This window comes from Anolis carolinensis, chromosome 1 (assembly GCF_035594765.1).
Source record: "Anolis carolinensis isolate JA03-04 chromosome 1, rAnoCar3.1.pri, whole genome shotgun sequence".
Lineage (NCBI taxonomy): Eukaryota > Metazoa > Chordata > Lepidosauria > Squamata > Dactyloidae > Anolis > Anolis carolinensis.
Window position 1 is genome coordinate 79124945 of NC_085841.1, and position 21252 is coordinate 79146196.

General features: G+C 41.7%; 1 protein-coding gene across 5 annotated transcripts in view; it reads left to right on the plus strand.

Annotated features, from left to right (window-relative positions):
- Window positions 1–9825: 9825 nt before the first annotated feature.
- shprh (SNF2 histone linker PHD RING helicase) overlaps window positions 9826–21252 on the plus strand; it is a 62633-nt gene continuing 51206 nt past the window's right edge. Inside the window, exons 1-6 of one of the 5 annotated variants that reach the window (XM_016998787.2) lie at window positions 9826–10254; window positions 13211–13880; window positions 16635–16764; window positions 18443–18661; window positions 19539–19617; window positions 20129–20279. In XM_016998787.2, the coding sequence (XP_016854276.2) occupies window positions 13242–13880; window positions 16635–16764; window positions 18443–18661; window positions 19539–19617; window positions 20129–20279 (1218 nt within the window). In that variant the 5' untranslated portion in view covers window positions 9826–10254; window positions 13211–13241. Of the gene's footprint in view, window positions 10255–13210; window positions 13881–16634; window positions 16765–18442; window positions 18662–19538; window positions 19618–20108; window positions 20280–21252 lie in introns of those variants that run through there. The other 4 variants (XM_062977652.1, XM_062977658.1, XM_062977662.1 and 1 more) reach the window with 4 other exon arrangements.

Sequence of the window (21252 nt, forward strand, 5' to 3'; positions counted from 1 at the left end):
TGCCATCCAAACAACACTTTGATGTTAGTTGGCCGCATATGTTCCAGTATTTATCTGTGGTATGTTAAAAGTATGCTCTGAAGGTCTGCCAGATGCATAGGTAAGGTAAAGGTTTCCCCTGACGTTAAGTCCAGTCATGTCTGACTCTGGGGGTTGGTGCTCATCTCCATTTCTAAGCTAAAGAGTCGGCATTGTCCGTAGACACCTCCAAGGTCATGTGGCCGGCATGACTACATGGAGCGCCGTTACCTTCCCGCCGGAGCGGTACCTATTGATCTACTCACATTGGCATGTTTTCGAACTGCTAGGTTGGCAGGAGCTGGAGCTAACAGCGGCCGCTCCCGCCGCTCCTGGGGTTTGAACCTGGGACCTTTTGGTCTCCAGCTCAGTGCTTTAACGCACTTCGCCACCAGGGCTCCTAGATGCATAGGCATAAGGAAATGAATTTACGCTGTGTAATTCCACAGCTTCTTCACATGTTCTTTGACCAGCCAAAATTATATGTCAGAGGTGTAACATAATGGGCCAGAGTGATGTCTGTGGCAATAATTATCATTTTAAAGATGTGGTGTTAATAATGTAGTACAAAGAGTTCAGAATACAAAAACAGATAGAGATGAAATTTGGGGTGGGCATGCTGGGATCATTCATCTGCAAGTATGGAATAATTTTGAATCAACTCTGAATGAACTCAGTATAGTCCTATATACTGACTTTTCAATAATGAGCTTAAATGCAGTTGGAACTTAAAAGCCATGGGACAGGACAAATACGTACCACTAACCTCTGAGTTTGAGTTTAATTAGAAAATCCTATTGTATGTGTCACCAAAACATACAGAGAACATTCCATGTCCCTTTACGTAGCATTCTGACATTTAGGATTATTTTTACTCCTTGTAAATGAAGCTACTAGGTCATAAGAATAGTTGGAATTAACCTGTGATATCTAAAATGTACTGGTGTACACTATGAGGAATTAGACTGGAAGAAGAAAAATTAAGGTGCAAAATCCTTTGGAGGTAATTTCTCTGAAGTCTTTGCTTGATATTGACTCCAATATTGATTTCAAGTACTACAACTTTATACTAGAATAATCTCCTGCCCTATTAAGTAAAATAATTCATATACACCATGCTATGTTTTCATTTTCAAATCTCAGCATGATTTTACAAGGTTTAATTTATTACTATATTCTTGTGAGTCTGGATACGCATCAAAGTGGTTTGGGGGTGGGGTGGGAGACAGGCAGGTGTTATAAAACATCTCCTTCAAAATAAATCTGTTTTATTGTTGCAGTTTAAAGTGTGTATGAGAATGCCCATATTAACTTGACCAGGCATGGCAAACTTCGGCCCTCTAAGTCTTTTGGACTTCAACTCACACAATTCCTAGACTGGCAGGCTGTTAGGAATTGTGGGAGTTGAAGTCCAAAACACATGGAGGGCTGAAGTTTGCCCATGCCTGAACTAGATGCACTTGTGTTTGGAAGCTTTTCCTTAAAAATAACAATTAAAAGCTCAATTGCATTTGTGACATTCAGTTTCTCTTCAATCACTAGTGCAGATTATTTCATTGGAGGCAGCAAAATTGTCTTGACATTAATGCCAGTGTGTATTGCTTTAATCTTTATTCATATGTTATCATACTAAATTGTTGTCAAGATGTCTTTATACTCTTTGTTTACTACTACTAGAAATGCTATTGGCTATACTCTATACTTCAATATGGTCCATATTTGACCGGAAATTGTTGAGTGTTTAACATATAAAGATTTACATGTAGATATATAACTGTAATGTGTCACCAAGGATCTTTTCTCCCATGTGTACAATTTGGGGATACATGACAGGGAGATGGGATTGATTTCTCACTGCACTTACTGAGAGTGGCTAACAACTTTGCGGTCATGTAGCTAGTAAAGTGGTCCCAAGAGCCATTTCAGATATGACAGCCATAAACAAGGATCCTTAGAGCTCTCTGAATACACTCCAACCTCTCTTTATGGGTGTCACAGTTACACCGGCAAGTCAAATCCTTCTCCAACAGTGTCATCTTCTGGCCTTCCCATAATAATAATAATAATAATAATAATAATAATAATAACTTTATTTTTATACCCCGCCTCTATCTCCCCGGATGTCACGACCCAGGCTGCAGAGCACCAATAACCATACACAGAGGCCAGAATCTATCTAATATCTTTATTAAGGAAATATATAAAGTTAATAAAAGCAAGTGTAGGAAATAGTTCAGAAGTAGACCTTTCAGGAAAGGTCAAAATTAGTCCAAAGAAACAATGTCCAATATGAAATATTAAGGTCCAAAGTTGTAATCCAATAACCGAAACACTCACTTTGCCAAGCAAAGTGAGGGGAGCTGACAAGGTCCTTTAGTCCATGAAACTTAAGCAAGGCTAGGAAGTAACTTGATTCTTGGAACACAAGGCTTGATTCAAAGCAACAAGAAACGAGGAGCAAGAACAAGATCCGTGGTAATTACTTGGCAAGGTCCGGGAAGCAAGGCAAGGTCCGTGGAGCAAAACAAGGCTGGGAACGAAGGCTTGGAAGCGGGAACGAAGGCTTGGAAGCGGGAGTAGCGCTGTCCACACACACACTACTCCAGTAGCTGACGAATTGACTCCGCAAGATTCCTACGGGGCAAGGAACCTAAATAGGGTCTCGTTTTCCCACCAAAGAACACTTCTCTGGGGAACCAGAACCGAAAGTCAATCTCTGTGTCCAGATGCATGACTCCTTAAAGTTTCTCATGGAAGCAGACTTAATCAGCTGAATGCCTGGCTGCGATTCTCAGGCTTCTGCGATTAGCCTGTTGAACTCCTTTTTGTTGTTGATAATAACTACGGCGAGAAAATGGGGGAGATTCTGACTCAGGGCTTGTTTGGCAGATTTCTGGAAGACAAACCTCCTGCAGGTGCAAGGGCTCCAATTCTGGCTGGGAAAGTTCCAATTCTGGCTGAAACGGTGGAAAACCCAAGTTTTCCTCTTCATCTGTCACAACAGCGCTAGGAACGGGACTACATGACCCATGAGTCATCACACCGGAGGGGACTCAGGGCGGCTTACATGGGGCCAAGCCCGAATAAAAACAGTAGCAGTATAAAACACAGCAATAGACAACAACTTGCACAATAAAAAAATAAATAAATAAAAATAAAATAAAAAATTAAACATTAGCCAATAAAAAACAAGAACTAATAAAAACATGGATTAAAACTGAGAGATTATAAAAGTAGACTGGGTAAGGTGCACCATATAAATATTGTAAACACGAGGTGACTGATAAAGTGCTGCAAATTCTGGGAAGTGCAAATTGGGATGGGAATAGACCCTGTGTCTATATCGAGTTGACAAAGGTAAAAAGTGCAAACCGGTACAAGAATGGTCACAGATACAGATTGCTTCTGGATTAGCAATCTTTATCTAAAGACTTGAGTAAAGAGCCAGGTTTTCAAGCTCTTTCTGAATGCTACCAGGGTGGGGGCTTGCCTGATTTCCCTGGGGAGCGAGTTCCAGAGCCGGGGGGCCACCACGGAGAAGGCTCTCTCTCTCGTCCCCACCAACCGTGCTTGTGACGGAGGTGGGAGCGAGAGGAGGGCCTCCCCCGATGAACGAAGAGATCGTGCAGGTTCGTAGGGGGAGAGGCGATCACTAAGGTAGGAGGGTCCCAAACCGTTCAGGGCTTTGTAGGTGATCACGTGCACCTTGAATTGGGTCCGGAAGGTGAACGGCAGCCAGTGGAGCTCCTTAAGCAGGAGGGTTGACCGCTCCCTATAATTTGCTCCAGTTAGAAGCAAGGCTGCCGAACGTTGAACTAGTTGGAGTTTCCGGGCCATCTTCAAGGGCAGCCCCACGTAGAGTGCATTGCAATAGTCCAGTCTAGAGGTAACTAAGGCATGGACCACCGTGGCCAGATCAGACTTCACGAGGTAAGGTCGCAGTTGGCGCACAAGTTTTAATTGTGCAAAGGCCCTCCCGGCCACCGCCGACACCTGAGCATCAAGCGTCAGTGCTGAGTCCAGGAGGACCCCCAAACTGCGGACCTGTGCCTTCAGGGGGAGTGCGACCCCGTCAAGCACAGGTAGCCACCCAATACCCCGATCGGACATACGACTGACCTGGAGGACCTCTGTCTTGTCGGGATTAAGCTTCAGCTTATTCGCCCTCATCCAGCCCATCACAGCTGCCAAGCACTGGTTCAGTATCTGGGGGGCTTCCTTGGAGTTCGGTGGAAAGGGGTAGTAGAGTTGAGTGTCATCTGCGTAGAGATGGCACCGAACTCCAAAACTCCGGATGACCTCTCCCAGCGGTTTCATGTAGATGTTAAAAAGCATGGGGGACAGAATGGAACCTTGCGGGACCCCACAGGTCAAAGGCCAGGGGTCCGAGCAGGTGTCCCCCAGCTTCACCAACTGGGAACGGCCCTCCAGGAAGGACTGAAGCCACGACAGAGCCATGCCCCCAAGGCCCATCCCGGAGAGCCTCCCCAGAAGGATACCATGGTCGATGGTATCGAAAGCCGCTGAGATGTCCAAGAGAACCAGCAGGGTCACACTCCCCCTGTCCAGCTCCCTGCGGAGGTCATCCACCAAGGCGACCAAAGCCGTCTCAGTACTGTGACCAGGTCTAAAGCCAGACTGCGATGGGTCCAGAAAATAGGTGTCATCCAGGAAACCCTGGAGCTGCGAGGCAACCACCTGCTCCAGGACCTTGCCCAAGAAAGGGAGGTTCGAGATTGGTCTGTAGTTGTTTAGAATGGCCGAATCAAGGGAGGCCTTCTTCAATATAGGCCTCACTATGGCCTGTTTGAGGACAGATGGAAATTTGCCTTGATCCAAAGAGGCATTAATTATCATCACAAACCACTCTACCAACCCTCCTCTGGCCGATTTAATTAGCCACGAGGGGCAAGGGTCTGCAGAGCAAGTGGTCGCTCTCACCGCCCCAAGGATCCTGTCCACGTCATCCGGGTGAACAAGCTGAAACGAATCCCACAAGTTCGAACAGACAGGTGCCTCAGTTACCTCTTTTGGCATTGCAACAAAACTAGCATCCAAGTCGAAGCGAATCTGAGCGACTTTGTCTGCAAAGTGGTGCGCGAACTCGCTGCACCGAGTTGCCAAGTCTTCGGGTGCCCCTCCCCCCTCAGGAGGGTGAAGGAGCTCCCCGACGACCCGAAACAACTCCGATGGTCTGTTAGTTGCAGACGCTATGCGGGCAGTCGTGAAGGTCTTCCTGGCTGCCCGCAAAGCCGCGGAGTAGGCCCTAATAGCGGCTCTAGCCCGTGCTCGGTCAGAAACGCTACAAGTTTTCCGCCAGTGGCACTCTAGTCCCCTCCTCGAGCGCTTCATCACTGCCAACTCCTCCGTGAACCAGGGAGCCGAAGTGACTCTTCGCAATGAGAGGGGACGTTCGGGGGCGATCATGTCAATTGCCCTGGACATCTCGCTATTGTAGCGATCTACCAAGGCATCGACAGGATCGTCAGCCTCCATGACAGGAAGATCCCCAAGAGACCTCAAGAATCCATCTGGATCCATCAGTCTCCTGGGACGGACCATCTTAATGGGTCCACCACCCCTGCGGAGGTTTGAGGTCACAGTGAGTCTTAAACTGATCAGGTGGTGATCGGACCATGACAACGGAAGAATATTTTGCTCATCCACTCCGACCTCACCATCTGCCGCAACAAAAACCAGGTCAAGTGTGTGTCCAGCTTGATGAGTGGGACCAGATATCACTTGGGACAGTCCCATGGTCGTCATGGCGGCCATGAAGTCTTCAGCTGCACCAGTTAATGTGGCCTCGGCATGAATGTTAAAGTCCCCCAGCACTACCAGCCGCTGAGAGACCAACGCTGCACCAGAGATCACCTCTGCCAGCTTGGGCAGGGAGACTGCCGTGTCGCGGGGTGGACGGTACACCAGCAGAATCCCCAAACTGTCCCGGGCACCCACCTTAAGATGGACACACTCAAAACCTGCAGATTGCGGGATGGCGCACCTGACCAGGGAGATTGTCTGCCGAAAGACCACCGCAACCCCACCTTCCCGCCCCCCGGCTCAGGCCTGCTGTTGCACCCCGAAACCTGGAGGACACAGTTGGGTGAGATTTACCCCGCCAGGCTCATCCAACCAGGTCTCGGTGATGCAAGCCAGATCCGCCGCTTCATCCAGGATCAAATCCTGGATGATAGCTGATTTACCATTGACGGATCTGGCATTAAATAGCAGGACCTTCAAACGGAGGGGACTGTCATGGAGGCTACCACTCCTATCCTTCTCCAGGGTCGCAAGAACTCTGTTGCGCTTATCCCTGGGATAAAGGTGACCACTCCTCCTCCTCCCCCACACGACCTCAATGGTCTCCCCCAGGCTCCGGTCCACCCCCCCCCCCCAGGGCGACAGGCAGGATAGTGCTCTCATTGCGATAAGAGTGAAGGCTTCCTGTAAGGACCCTATAACCAAGCCCTTCAAACAAATTACATGTTTTGGGGATTCAAGTGATGGACATTTAAAAGAAATCTTGACAGCAAGAAGGGAAGGAAGCAGCAGTAGTGGTGAGATAGGAGGGAGGTGGCAGTGCATATTAACAAATGGTTGGCTATCTGCTCATAAAGAGTCCACCTTGAATCCTGAGGGTGAGGTATCCTATATCAGCTATGGACTCATTCTTATGACTGAGATCTGCTTTGTTTACCACTAAAAATAGGAGCAAGTAGAAACAACAGGGGCCTGGATTCAATTGTTAGAGCAAACCCATTCAATCAGTGGAACCAACCTTGAGTGCTGATTGGCAAAGTTGCTAAAGATTCAATGGCTCTATTGTTGTTGGAACAAACCATTGGATTTAGGTCAGAGGGACTAGCTAATGATAGGGTAGGAGTAATGAAAGAGGTAGGAAAGCAGAGCTTTCCAAATTGTGTGTTGCAACACATTTGTGTGCCGTCTGTAGTCCACAGGCACATTGCATAAATATGCCCCCCTTCCCCCCCCCCCCAAAAAAAACAAACAAAAAAAAAAAAACAAAGGCTGGCTAGCTTGTTGGCTGCCCCAGGAAGAGGATAAAGAGGAGCAAACAGTAGGGGAGCAATAATGGTTGTGGCCAATTGGACAGTGACAAGCCCAAGCTTGAGGCTCCATCCTCCTCCTCCTCCTTGTTGTCCTAGGCGCCTTGCATGATAATCAGTGTTTGCATTAAGAGATACCTTGGGCAACACAATTCTATGTATGCCTATCAATTTGAACCAAATGTGAACATTGAGAAAAGGAGTTACATAAGCCAATAGTGAGGAATCCTGGCATTGGTAGTTAGTGAGGCCTCAGAACCCTTTGGTAGAGAAATCTAAAGAACCCCCATGAATCCATAGCATTGAGCCACAGCAGTTAAGGTGATTACAAACTGCATTCATTCTGGAGTGGATGTACCCTTAGATGAACCAAGAAGCAATGGAAGGTGAGGTCAAAGTATTAGAAGGTACTAGCACAAAATATTTGGAAAGTTAACAATACTGGAAACTGTTGAGACTGGGGAAAAAGTGGGTTATAAATTCATGAAACAAACAAACAAATAAAGGGGAAATAAATGTTGTTTGTGTAATGATTATGTATAGCACTATCTGTACTGCCAGTGTGGAATAAAGGGTGCTGTGGGTCTCTGCACTGGCAGGTAATATTGTTTGTGGCTGCGCCTCTATGAAATGTCCCCCCCCCCCTTGGGAAAGCCCTTATGTGTACACCTCTATCTTCCTGCAAAATCTGCCCCCAGGATAAAAAAGATTTACTATCCTTGCTGTATGACATGATCATATGCAGATGGGTGAGAATCTCATCCTGTGGATACTGTAGAACAGTGATTCCCATCAGTCCTCTCCAGCACAGCCTATGGTGAAACTGGATGGGATTTGCATCTAACAATATGTAGAGAACCACTTAACCCTTCTGGCATCACGGTTGTCCCAGAGCTTCAGGTCAAAGTATTTGCCAGTGGACCAGTCTAGCCTTTCAAAAGATGTTGACTTTGTTGAAAGAGGGCTTGTGTATGTTTGTTTGTTTTAAAAAAAGATGTATTATTTATTTAATTTCTATCCCACCTTTTTCCCAATATGCACTCTAAAGCAGCTCACAATACAAGTTTAAATAAATGTATTTGAAACCCAGCTTGATGACACCTGACAACAAGATATTAACGAATGTTGTCAGAGGCTTTCATGGCTGGAATCACTGGGTTGCTGTGAGTTTTCTGGGCTGAATGGTCATGTCCCAGAGCACTTTCTCCTGACATTTCACCCACATCTATGGCAGGCATCCTCAGAGGTTGTGAGGTATATTGGAAACAAGACAAGGGAGGTTTATATATCTGTGGAATGTTCAAGGTAGGAGAAAGAACTCTTGTCTATTGGAGGCATGTTGCCATTAATCACCTTGAAATCGCATTGAAAAGCCTTGGAAGCATCGAGGCCTGGCCAATATCTGCCTAGGGAATCCTTTGTTGGGAGGTGTTAGCTGGCCCTGATTGTTTCTTGTCTAAAATTGCAGTTTTCAGAGTGTTGTCTTTATTTACTGTCCTGATCTTAAAGTTTTTTAAAATACTGGTAGCCAGGTTTTGTTCATTTTCATGGTTTCCTCCTTTCGGTTGAAATTGTCCACGTTTGTGGATTTCAGTGGTTTCTCTGTGTAGTCTGACATGATAGTTGTTAGTGTGGTCCAGGATTTCAAAGTTCTCAAATAATATGCTGTGTCCAGGTTGGTTCATCAAGTGCTCTGGTTGAGTTAGTCTACAGTGCCTTTCATGTTCTTTGACTCTTGTTTGGGTGCTGTGTTTGGTGGTCCCTATGTAGACTTGTCAACAACTGCATGTTATACGGTAGACTCCTGCAGAGGTGAGAGGATACCTTTTTTCCTTCACTGAACGTAGCATTTGTTGGATTTTCTTAGTGGGTCTGTAGACAGTTTGTAGTTGAATTTCTTCATCAGCTTCCTTATGCAGTCAGTGGTTCCCTTGATGTATGGTGAGAGCATTTTTCCTGTGGGTGGTTCTTTGTCTTTACACTCATGGCTTTTCTTGGTCTTGCAGCTCTTCTAATGTCTGTGGTGGAGTATCCATTGGCCTGTAGAGCCCAGTTTAAGTGGTTTAGTTCACCTTGGAGGAGGTGAGGTTTGCATATTCTTTTTGCAGTCTATCAGGGTTTTGATTGTGCTTTTTTGACTTGGGTGAAGGTTGGAGTTTTCATGAAGGTATCTATCCGTGTGTGTGGGTTTTCTGTAAACTGTATGCTCCAATTGTTGATTGGGTTTGCGGATGACTAGAACGTCTAGAAATGGCAGTTTTCCTTCGTTAATGGCCTTGTAATCAGGAATTAAGCTTGCAATGCCATTAATGCTAATCAAGGTGATTAATTACAACATTCACACTGGCTTCCAACAGACCAAAGGTCTTTCTCCCATCCTGGACCTTCCACAGATATATAAACCTCCCTTGCTTAGTTTTCCAATATACCTTACAACCTCTGAGGATGCCTGCCATAGATGTGGGCAAAACGTTTGGAGAAAATGCCTTTGGAACATGGCCATACAGCCCAAAAATGGCCATACATGCACAACAACCCATTGTGGATGTTGAAGTCCAAAACACCTGGAGGGCCAAAGTTTGCCCATGCCTGAGCTAGAACTACAACGCCTGCTGAGCCAAGAGAAACTGTCCCTGAACTTCGCGCATGCGCAGCAAAAGCCCCGTCGCTTTCCGACTCCCGAGCCCTCTCTCGTGAGCGCGCGCAGGCTGTCACTTCCTGGCCGATGGGTTCCCGGGCGCACGCGCACGCATGTACGGGCGCCTGTTTGCGTCAGGGGCGGGGCCAAAGCCTGGTCGTGCTCCCTTGTATTTTGTTTCAGGGCTTCTCCGCCGGCCTCCCCTTGTTGGCTTTTCGCGACGTTGAGGCTTGTTCTCGGTCGTGGCCGCTTTGTCTCCCTCGTCGGCTCCAGGATGGCCGCCCAGGGGTTTCTCCCGGCTCCTCTCCCGGCAGGGCCCCGGCTCGTCGAGAAAGGCAGGCGAGGAGCCGATTAGTGGGAAGCCCCTCAGTCAGGCAACTGCGTTGGGCCGAGGACGGCCGCCTCCTGGGAAGAGAGAGAGCGCGAGAGCGAGGCCGGAGTGACAGTTGTTGCCCTCCCCAAGCGAAGGCTTCCCACCCGGCGTGGAAGGAAGCCAGCAGGCCTATAGGAGAGTTTAGGGCCTCAGGGGTTCGTATGGTTATTTTTGTTATTGTTTCTATTTATTTACATATTGCCATCACGTAAATATAGCGGTTTACAGTAAAACAACCACAAACAATATCCAGGCATGGGCAAACTTGGGCCCTTTGGGTGTTTTGGACTTCCACAATTCCTAGCAGCCTCAGGCCCTTTCCTTTTCCCCTTCAGCCGCGTAAACTGAGGGTCCTTCTATACAATCATATAATCCAGAATATCAAGGCAGAAATTCCTACAATATCTGCTTTGAACTGAGGGCCCTTCCTGACAGACCTTCTGTCTCAGGATCTGATTCCAGGTTTTCTGTTTATCCCAAATTATTTGGCATTGGGGATTCATATAATCCAGGTTAAAGCAGAAAACCTGAGATCAGATCCTGGGATGTGGGGCCTGTGTGGAAGGGCCCTGGGTTATCTGACTCCACACTGCCATATATTCCAGTTCAATGTGGATTTTTTAGCTGTGTGGATAGGGCCTGAGTGTCTACTGTACATATCTACTGAAATCTCTTAGAAATAGGACCCAAGTCTAAACATAGCAGTCATTTGTTTCCTAGACACCTTATACAGCCCTGAGAGTACTTTTTGACACAACATTTGTAATACAGTAGAGTCTCGCTTATCCAACCTCCACTTATCCAACGTTCTGTATTATCCAACACAGTCTGTCTTTTAGTAGCCAATGTTTTTTAGTCAATGTTTTTAATACATTGCGATGTTTTGGTGATAAATTTGTAAATACAGTAATTACTACATAACATTACCGTGTATTGAACTGCTTTTTTCTGAACGATTTGTTGTAAAACATGATATTTTGGTGCTTAATTTGTAAAATCTTAACCTAATTTGACGTTTAATAGGCTTTTCCTTAATCCCTCCTTATTATCCAACATTTTCGCTTATCCAACGTTCTGCCAGCCTGTTATGTTGGATAAGCGAGAGACTACTGTAATTTCATGTGTAAACAAAGTGTGTGTCTATTGAACTATCAGAAAGCAATGGTGTCATTACCTCAACCATCCATGTAAACAATTTTGTATTTTTAATTTCTGAATAAGGGATGCTCAACTTGTTTTATTATTATTATTATTATTATTATATATTCTTTATTTCAATAATGGGACTCAATGCTGCTGACATATTGAAAAACAGTATAGGCCAAATATCAGAATCAAAATACAAATCTGAGATTAAGAACAGAAAATCTCATGTTGCTATAACCCAAAAAAATGTTCCCTTTGTGAAGATTGAAAAATTCTGTGCATACTATGTCCCTTATCTGTTGAGGGTATTTTCCAGTATAAGGTGGTGGACAATGTTTTCATTTTCCAGGTAGGTTTAAGTGAACAGGTTTTTGGGGGGAATACTGTTCCATTATCTGGGCGGAGGCCAAAAAGGGGCAGATAGTCCATTTTATTGGGGGGGGGGGGGGGGGTTGAAGGAGTAAAACCATTTTCCCCTGTTTTCCTGTTATTCCCTCCACTCAGGCCGTCTTCATGGAAATAACCTGTGTTTATGTAATGGGAAGGGGGGAATAACCAGTGGAAACGGGGAAAATTGTTTTTCTCCTTCAACTCCCCCCCCCCCCCCCAGTAAAATGTACTATCCTTCTCTGTCTAGTGCCCTTTTTGGCCTCCGCCCGGATAATGCAACAGTACCATTTTTGAGATAATCAGCCACCAATTAATCATGTGCAAATAACTTAATTTTATTGTGGCCATTAGTATATCATGATGATTGTGGGAAATCTTTCACTTTAGACTTGGAATTTCTAGAATATATAACATGCATGTTCTCCAGTTTTTAGTCATATTTTATATTTCATTTATTAATTCAAACAAGATAGGCATATATGTTAAAACAGAAGCTAAAGATCCACAAGACGTTAAGCAACAGCTTTTCCCTTTAAGTGGCAAAGATATTTGGGATAATTTTGAAGGTCAAACTAATTTGTAGAAATAATTGTTTCATTTGTTCAATTTTTAAATTAAGTTACTTTTTATTCAGAAATGCAATAGCTACCATATATACTTATTTATAGGCTGGCTTCATGTACAAGTAAAAGACAGCTTCGGAGTTGAAATTATGCATTCTGGTATGACCTGTGGACAAGAAAAGGGTCATTCTGCAGAAGGGGAAAGCACAAGCACTGCCTTGTAGCCAACTGTTCATGGTTACCACTTTTCCCACTCAGAGATTCATTAAGTTCTAGTACAATGCTAGGTTTTTATTACTTACTTTGCTTTACTTATGTGTTTGCTGTTTTTTTCTCCTGGGATAAATTATGCTCCTTCTCTTCTGGGCTACTCAGAGTTAGTACATGAATCACCAAGTGGAAGATCATTCATCCCTTCCAACCTTTTGACCACACTGCCTCTTGCCTCACCTATTACTGCTGCAGCTTGCTCCTTTGCCAGTTCCTTCTTGGCTGGCAACATTCATGTTCCTATTCCAGCTCCTTCTCCATCTTTGGTGGTAACAGTGCAGTCCTCTGCTCTAGATCCAGGGCTCCTAGATACACTGTAAGGCCTCTCTCAAACTCACCTCTATAGGACATAGCTGCTGTCATTGAACCTTTGGCTCTCACTAGTCATTCTGCTGTCCAGTAGCCGTAGAAGAAGCACAGACAACAGCCACAGCATTGTAATTGTATTTAAATTCTTGCAGCCTAATAAGGGAACCATAGTTAAGGCTCTGAATACAAAACAGAATTTTGAAACCATTTGTAGTTGAAGGTCAAATCATTGATTTACCATTAAAATGTAACCAATGTTGTACATGTTCTGGCATATGAGACAAAGAAGAAGGAACTGCGGATTCACTATCATTTTCATTGTTTGTTACAGTTACATATCAACCAAGACTTCCAGTATTATTTTTGTAATCAAACTATAATTATCCAACCCGTAATTATGAAATAAATAGATTGTTATTGGTCTGTGTTACAGAGAATTAAGACACCACTAGTGAAGCATCAAAATGAGTAGTCGGCGAAAGCGTGCGCCTCCTTCAAGGGTGAATGATGAGAAGAAGCAGCAACTCTGCTGGAATATGCATGATGACAGGAAACATGAGGTGATAGATTTAGATGCAGTAGATGAAGACCAATCTGTTGCAGGCACAAGTTCTTCTTCCACAGCACTTATCGTTATAAGTGATGATAGTGCCAATGAAGAATTGATTCACAAAGAACACGTACAGAGATCCCTCATCTTCTCAACAGTAACAGTTGATGCAGAAGATTCTTGCAACATCTTGGCTCCTGTATCTATACAGTTGAATATTGTGATACTTCCATATTGCCCTGATCCTTCCTGGAAAATATTGTTCGGCGAGTTCATTCTTCAACTTCTTCCTTATGATTTTCTAATTGAGAATATCCATAAAAGAAGTTTTACATTGATGAAAACAGAATCCAATGATAAACTGCACATATGTTTTCATGCAAAAAACACTGAAAAGCTAGATGAAAAGGAAGAACCAGTACTGCGTAATTATGAAGAGGAAATCATGGTTGAATCATCTCTAAGTAGTGAAATTTTAGAGCATATAATGTGGCTACAAAAGAAGAGAATAATTGTGCTATATCAAAAACCTGGGGAAGCTAATTGTTTAAAGGTATTTGGATTATGTATTTCATAGAATATTATGAATGCTAAGGATAGACTTTTCATTTTTTCCTGAAATTAAGAACATACAAGTGCAGTTGCACAACAAAATCTTGCATTTTGTCGCTAACGGTTGTGTGTACTTAATCCTGTTTATTGGAGTGTCTGAAGAAAAAGGGGGGAATCGGTGTTGTTATGTGGGTCTTCATTCATTTGTAATATATATTCTAATATCTGAAAATTTAAGAAGTGAAATCAGTGTGCATGCAAGTCAATGTGTAGTGAGGCTTCTCTTGTAAAAATAAGTGCATGGGTTGATCTGGAAAGGGTGCCTAAGGAAGCAATTTAAGTAGTCTTGCCTGGAACCTATAACATTTGCTTGCATTGCTGTAATTTTTCTCATTACATCCCTCCTCCTGCTAATTGACGTATCCTGCAAGTACCTTGATTTGGGTAGGGTCATACTCTCTAGAAAGGATATATAGGATTTTCAGCCTACAATGGCTTTACTTAGGATTTAAACCTTACCAACTACTCTGCTTCCAGGAACCTGTTATTTAAATTAAATATAGTCTTAGATGCACAGGACTATAATGCAGTCATAGTAATCTACTTATCTAAGGGGTTCTGCACTTTCTTACTGATACTGAAGATTTGTATGGATGGGGCATCAAACATTTTACTGGGCATTTCAAAAAGACGACCCTGATTTGCAGTCACTATATTCCTACAACTATGAACCATCCATGAATTACACTCTTATCACTTGAAAGGGTGGAGCATACAATTTCAAATGATTATGGCTAGGTGCTTTGCCCTGTGCAAAAAAAGCTCCTAGCCTGAGTCATTTGCAAGATGACAATCCCACAATATAAGGCTTAATGAGATAGTCTCCATTTGTGGCATTCATTTTTTGATTTGTTATTGGCTCAACATGCTTAGTAAAACTTGTAAACTAATCAAACTGTGTGTAATTTTTGTATAATTGTAACATGTTGTCATTGCGAATATACTGCTTTGAAATTGGGTCCATCATTTTGAAATGCCCAGTATTTCAGATAGCATCTACTCACTCAGTTACACTAGTTTTAGTCTGCTTTCTAAGAACAATCAAAACCTCTGATGATGGCATAAAGAGCCCAGGAGTGTCTTATTTATTATTTATTTACAGCATTTATATTCCGCCCTTCTCACCCCGAAGGGGACTCAGGGCGGATCACATTACACATATAGGCAAACATTCAATGCCTTTTAACATAGAACAAAGACAAACAAACATAGGCTCCGAGCGGGCCTCGAACTCATGACCTCCTGGTCAGAGTGACTCATTGCAGTTAATTGCAGCTGGCTTGCTCTCCCGCCTGCGCCACAGCCCGGGTCTTCTTGTATGCAGCCTTCCTTCTGTGGTTAGGTTGTACATAACACCATATCAGCATATCTACATGGGTATTTATCTTGGGTGGGCAAAAATTGTCTTTGTGGCATCCAGAGAGATCCCGATTGTCACTGCTAATTTTAGCAAGGGTGCTTGCACAATTTGGATAAGGGAGCAAAAAGGCTCCCTCCTTTCCCCAGGCCTGCAGGCGCTCTCATATTGCCAGGGATGACCAAGAGCTCTTTGGAGCTTCATGTCCACAACAGCAACTGGATGACAAAGCTAAGGGTGGCTATCCAGTGAGGCCAAATTGGGTTCAGCCCCACTAGACCCCATTGAACTTCATCCCTCTGCCACAGCAGGACAGAGACAGTGTAGCCATCCCCTCAGGCCTGGTCTGAGGTACAACACTCCATACCAGGCCTGTTTTTTATTTTGTTTTGGTCTTTTGCTGTGTAGATGGGTCTCTTGTGTGGGTCCCACCTCCTTAAGTTTTTGCTGCATAAAGCTGAACATTCTTCCCAATAATAGCTTTCTGAACTGATTCTTTCAGAACTTTATAGTGCCAATACTTTTTTAGGACTTCCCTGACTGCCAGATGAATTTTAGTTTGGCACCCTTATACTTACAGCATTTCATTGTGACCTAATTTGCCTTAAGTTGATATTCAGTCATTTTATATCTGAACTGGAAATGTGTACAACAATAAATAATGAGCATAGCTAATAAATATTGCTTGTGATAAAAGTTTAGTTTTGTGCTGTTTCCTCATGATCCCCTTTAATTTATGAATTTGCCATCATATAAAAAGCATATGGAGTATCTCTGATACCATTTTCAAAAAGACAAAATACCAAGCAACATCCAACTTAGTATGTACTTCTTGGAAGATGTGGAAGATTCTTACATCTTCCACTACTTTGAAGTATTTTGTTCAGTTCTTTGACGGCACGGTTGATTTTATTTAGCTCATCGGCAGCAGTAGAACATATGTTTAAAATTCCCTATTCTGTTCTGTTGTCATTTGAATCACACAAATGTAGCCTTTTCAGCTTGCTAAAGAAGCAATGCAGGTTTTCATTTGTAGCTGTAGCATAGCAGTTGTGCCAAAGAAATTTATATTAAGTAAAATTGATAGAGAAGGGGCAAATATCTTCTTCCAACATATCTATCTGATCCATAACTGCATGTATGTCAAACAAAAATCTTGGATGACCCTACTATAAATTTGTATTGCTTATACATTGGCCTTTCATCACTCCCTGCCCCACATTCCCTAATGTATTTACCTTTTCAGTTAGTGTTATGTTTACATTCTTGTTTTTACTTTCCCCCTCCTTTTGCTAGAGATTCTAAATTTTATCTGAACCTTTTTTTAATGAAAAACAGGTTGGAATATATCTCCTTGAAGCTGGCTTAAGCAAACTAGAGTTTCTTAGTGATGGCGGTGGTCGAATAAAAAAAGCCAATCGGCTCCTTCAGAAATTGATGGAAAAATTCTATCACTTCATAATTCCAGGTAGTTTATTGTTTGTCCAAAATCCTAAAGCTGTGTGTCTGTATTGCCTGCACTTTCACTTGGCTTTGACTCTAACGAAGCTTGAATTCTTGGATCATCTTTCTGTGTTGGCATTCAGGATAAGTTCAAGGAAAACATTCTAGATACCTCAAACGACTGGTTGTCATTTTTCAGAAGTTCAGTGCCCCCTTTCCCACCTCTCCCATCTATACCTGCTAACAAGTTCTGAAGAAGCCTACCAAATCTGCAGATATATTTTATTAAAGAAGATGTAAGAGTTGCTATTCAACTACATGTTTTAGTTCTTGGAAACTTGCACAACCTAAATTTTGCTGTGTCCCATATTGAGTTTCATGTTATATTTTGTCATATTCTGAAATACTACACTCCATGCATCTGAAGTAGATTTAAATCTACAAAAGGTTATGTTAGCAACATTTTGCTCTCATTCTCAGAGGGGATGCAAGACCCCTTTGCATATTAATTCAAAATTGTTTGGCAAGAGAACTTGTCAAAAAGCATTTTGGGGAGAGAGGGATCTCTATGGAAAGATGGGGTGGGATATAAATAAAGTTTTATTTTTTATTATTTATTTTATATTATTATCTTCCATTTGCTGATTAATGTGCTAACTGTCCCCTTCTTGCTCTGAGCAGCCCAGAAGGGAAGGAGCTTACTCTGTTCTGGGGGGGGGCACACTTATCAAAGACATGAATAAAACAACAACATAATAATGTTTAGCACAATAACATGCACATTTGAAGGCCTGCGTGGGAAAATGGTGGTGGTGCCACTTGAGGGAGTGCTGGTACTTTCACCTCTCCACTGAAGGATTCTTGACTGCATGGGTCATATCAAAATCCATAAATTTGTCCCCAAAATCAGCCCTCAACTTATACATGAGGGTGGCTTATACACAAGGATATTAAATAACACTGTGCAACAAACTTTGAAAAAAATCTGTTCCTGGTTTGAAAGTGTTATTTCTGTTTAATTGTTCAGTATTTACTTTGAAAGTAGTTATTATATTCCAGAAACTTGGTTTTTGAGGCTGCAAAAATATGCTGAATTGGTTAAGACTCTGAAATATTCATTGAAAAACTATAGAAAAATGTTCTGTAGGATATCCTGCAAAAACAAAGTTTTTGCAGTTTAATAACCTTTTCAATGTTTTTATGATAGAACCAATTAGGAAATGACATTTTAACCCAGCAACAAAAATCGTGTTACACAGTGTAGTATAGCTATTTTTGAAGTGATTTAATTACATTTATAGCAACTTATATATGACATTTTAAAAGTTATATCTTTCATAGCTAGTCCCAACACTATTTGTTCTCACTTTTGATCAAGCATAGCAAATTACTATCATTAACTTTGAGAGCTATAATTTCAATTTCCTCTTACTGTATCTACACTTGGAAGCAATGTTGCACTGCATTGTTACTTTCTATGGGTAAAGGACATATGGCATCTGGATATCAACCTCTTCCACCTTTCCTAGCCATGATAATGGGCTGATTGGAATTGGAGACCCAATAACATCTGGAAGGCCATAGTTTCCCAACTGCACCATAATACATCTTTTGTCAATTTATTTGGTTATCTTTGCTGAAATAGATTAAATGTATTATAGATACTACTGACCGTGGTTTAATGCCATCTACATGTATTTTAGATATTCTGGAAGAAGATGAAGAGGAATCTGACAGGGATATTGAACGTCAGAATATTGAAGAGCTGTATGACTATGTGAGACTTATACATCAGAAAGAAATACAGTTTTTGAAGGAAAATGTACAGCATTCTGCATTGATTCCTGTGCTAAGGCCATATCAAAGTGAGGCTGTAAATTGGATGCTTCAACGTGAGAACTTTAGAAATGTATCTACCAATGGCAAGTAACCGAAAATGGCAACATAAACATACATGTGCTATTAATAGAAATCCATGATGATGCATTTGGTATAAAAAAGTTGCAAGTAACTTTTTTCCAGATCGTATTTATAAGTAGACTTCAGAAACTTCAAAAACAATCTCTATATTAAATTAACAATCTTGAACCATTGCTTTGTTAATTTAATACACAAAATGGAGCAACAGTGAACATGAAGACGTCAGTTTAGCCTAGTGTTTTGTTTTCTTCAGCGGCCCCATTTACTCTGATAGTATATCAGAGTTTAGGGTGGCACTCAGGAAATAAGCATCCATGGAGAACAATGTGGAAAACATTAAACAGCCTTGGTCACTGCTTCTTGTCTTGCTTGTACTTCAGTCACAAAACTCCCTGTTTGCTCTTCTTGTTTACTCTGGGTTGCCAAGCTTATGTACAATTTCTGATGAAACTTTACTGAGATGTATGTAGTAAGGTTATATTGGTCTACTAAGTAGCTGTAAAACAGATAGATCAAAATAAAATGAAATACTACACACCAAAATTGTAATATCTTTATTGGCAAACAAAAATGCACAGTTTTGTTGTATTTTGTTACATGGCTACTCTGAGTATTTAGCCTGACCAAGTGTTATCTTTTTTAATCTTTTGTAAGATTCTTACAACTCTTTGAATGTGTTCATTTTAAGTTATGGACGCTTGGTGGGACATTAGCCTGTGATAGAGCATCGGGCGGAAGGGATTATGAAATGGGGTAAGATGATTCCTCAAAGCTTATGATTCTGTACTTTCAAATTTGAAGAAATGGAGGAAAGGAATCAAAACAAATAAAAATATTATGAACAGGTTTTGTATGATACTCTTTTTTTTTCTTCCATAGAAAATGCCCTCCACTACTTATGGAGAGAGTTTATAACTTTAGATGGACTAAAGCTCTTTTATAATCCCTTTACTGGCTGGTAAGGATTGCTATTTTCGTATTACATCCAAAGAGCAAACAATTGAAGTATTACAAATAAAGCTATAAATCATGTTTTAACTTTTTCTGAAAATGCTTTAGACTTAGTTTGAATATCTTCTTAAATGCAAACAGTAAGATGTATGTATGGCACAACTTTTTTGACATTTCTGATGGTGAAAGAAATTATGGTAAAAAGTGTTGTAACTCTGGTAAATTAATTAATAGTTTATTCATGCTTAATTGATATTGGGTTATTTAGATTATTGGCTTCTTCTGTTCCAAAAAAAATCTATGTACTATGACTAAAGCAACTTCGGAGTTTATTTTATTCTGTGGAAAGCCCAAATCTTTACAGACAACATAATCTATGCTTATTTTTGGCATATTCATTTAGAATTTTGTGCCATCTTTGGCAAAGCCAAAGAAATAATTCAATTCAGTTTATTTATGATTATAAATTATACACAAGTATGATATGTCCTTAACTAGGATGACTCTTTGGTCTTCAGCATTATTCGTGAGTGTCCTGTTGCTGGACCTCGATGGCCTGGAGGAATATTAGCAGATGAGATGGGCCTTGGGAAAACAGTCGAAGTCTTAGCTCTTATCCTGACACACACTCGAAAGGATGTCAAGCAGGATGCTCTGATGTTACCTGAGGTGAGAAACCTGTAGTAGGAGTGTAGATGGAAGAAAATACTCACAAGACAAGATCTGATTATTCTCACTGTGTATATATTCACTGGAAATGTATACAAATATTCTACATTAATCAATCAGAAAAGAATACAAAATGTCATCTTTTCCTCCTTTGGTCTTTTCCCCCTTTCCTACTATATAGGAAAATTTAGTTATAAATGTCATCTTATTTTAAAATTAAATAGAAAACACTAGGCTATGTTGACAGTAGAAAGCATTGCTGGTAATGTTCTATATGCTTCATAAGATCAAGCTTTGCAGACAAAATGGAAGCATGGCCTCTGAAAACAGAAATACTGGCTCATTAGGATTTGTTTATTTTTTAGTTGAGAGGACCAGAGAGCATGTAGATGAGTTGCCTTAGTACGTGTAGTCATAGGTTCAAAAAAAATTAGTGATTTTTTTTTATGAATGCTTCCTTAAATATCATTCTATAGATGAGTAACTGGTTTAAAAGCAAGATAATGATAAGTCAAAGAATATTAGAACATTAGAATGTAAGCGCTTATGGTTCAGGGCTCTCAGTGTCTTCAGATTCTGGTATGTCAGGTTGAGAAACAAAAATGTATATCTTATCTTTCCCTAAATGAAGTTGGAGGCTTGATTCATTAAGCAGTTAAAGGGGAAATAAAGTCCCTTATAATCAGCTCCATCTCTTTCACAGTGGATACCTATAGTTTGCAGAAATTTTCAGTTATCTGGGGGTTATGAAGAATAGGTGAATAAATTTTGGTTCAGCTGTGGATTGAGATAGTAGTCTGTGTTGAATTGGGTTACATTCCCTGTGGAAAATCAGGTTTGCAATGTGTGTTTTCTTGTGAACTAGCATTGCTCCTGGAAGACCATGTGATTGCTGTGACCTGGAGTACTTTGCTGAACTCCCACTGGTGAACCAACTGTGCTCCTTCCTAGTGGCCACAATTACCTACATCTT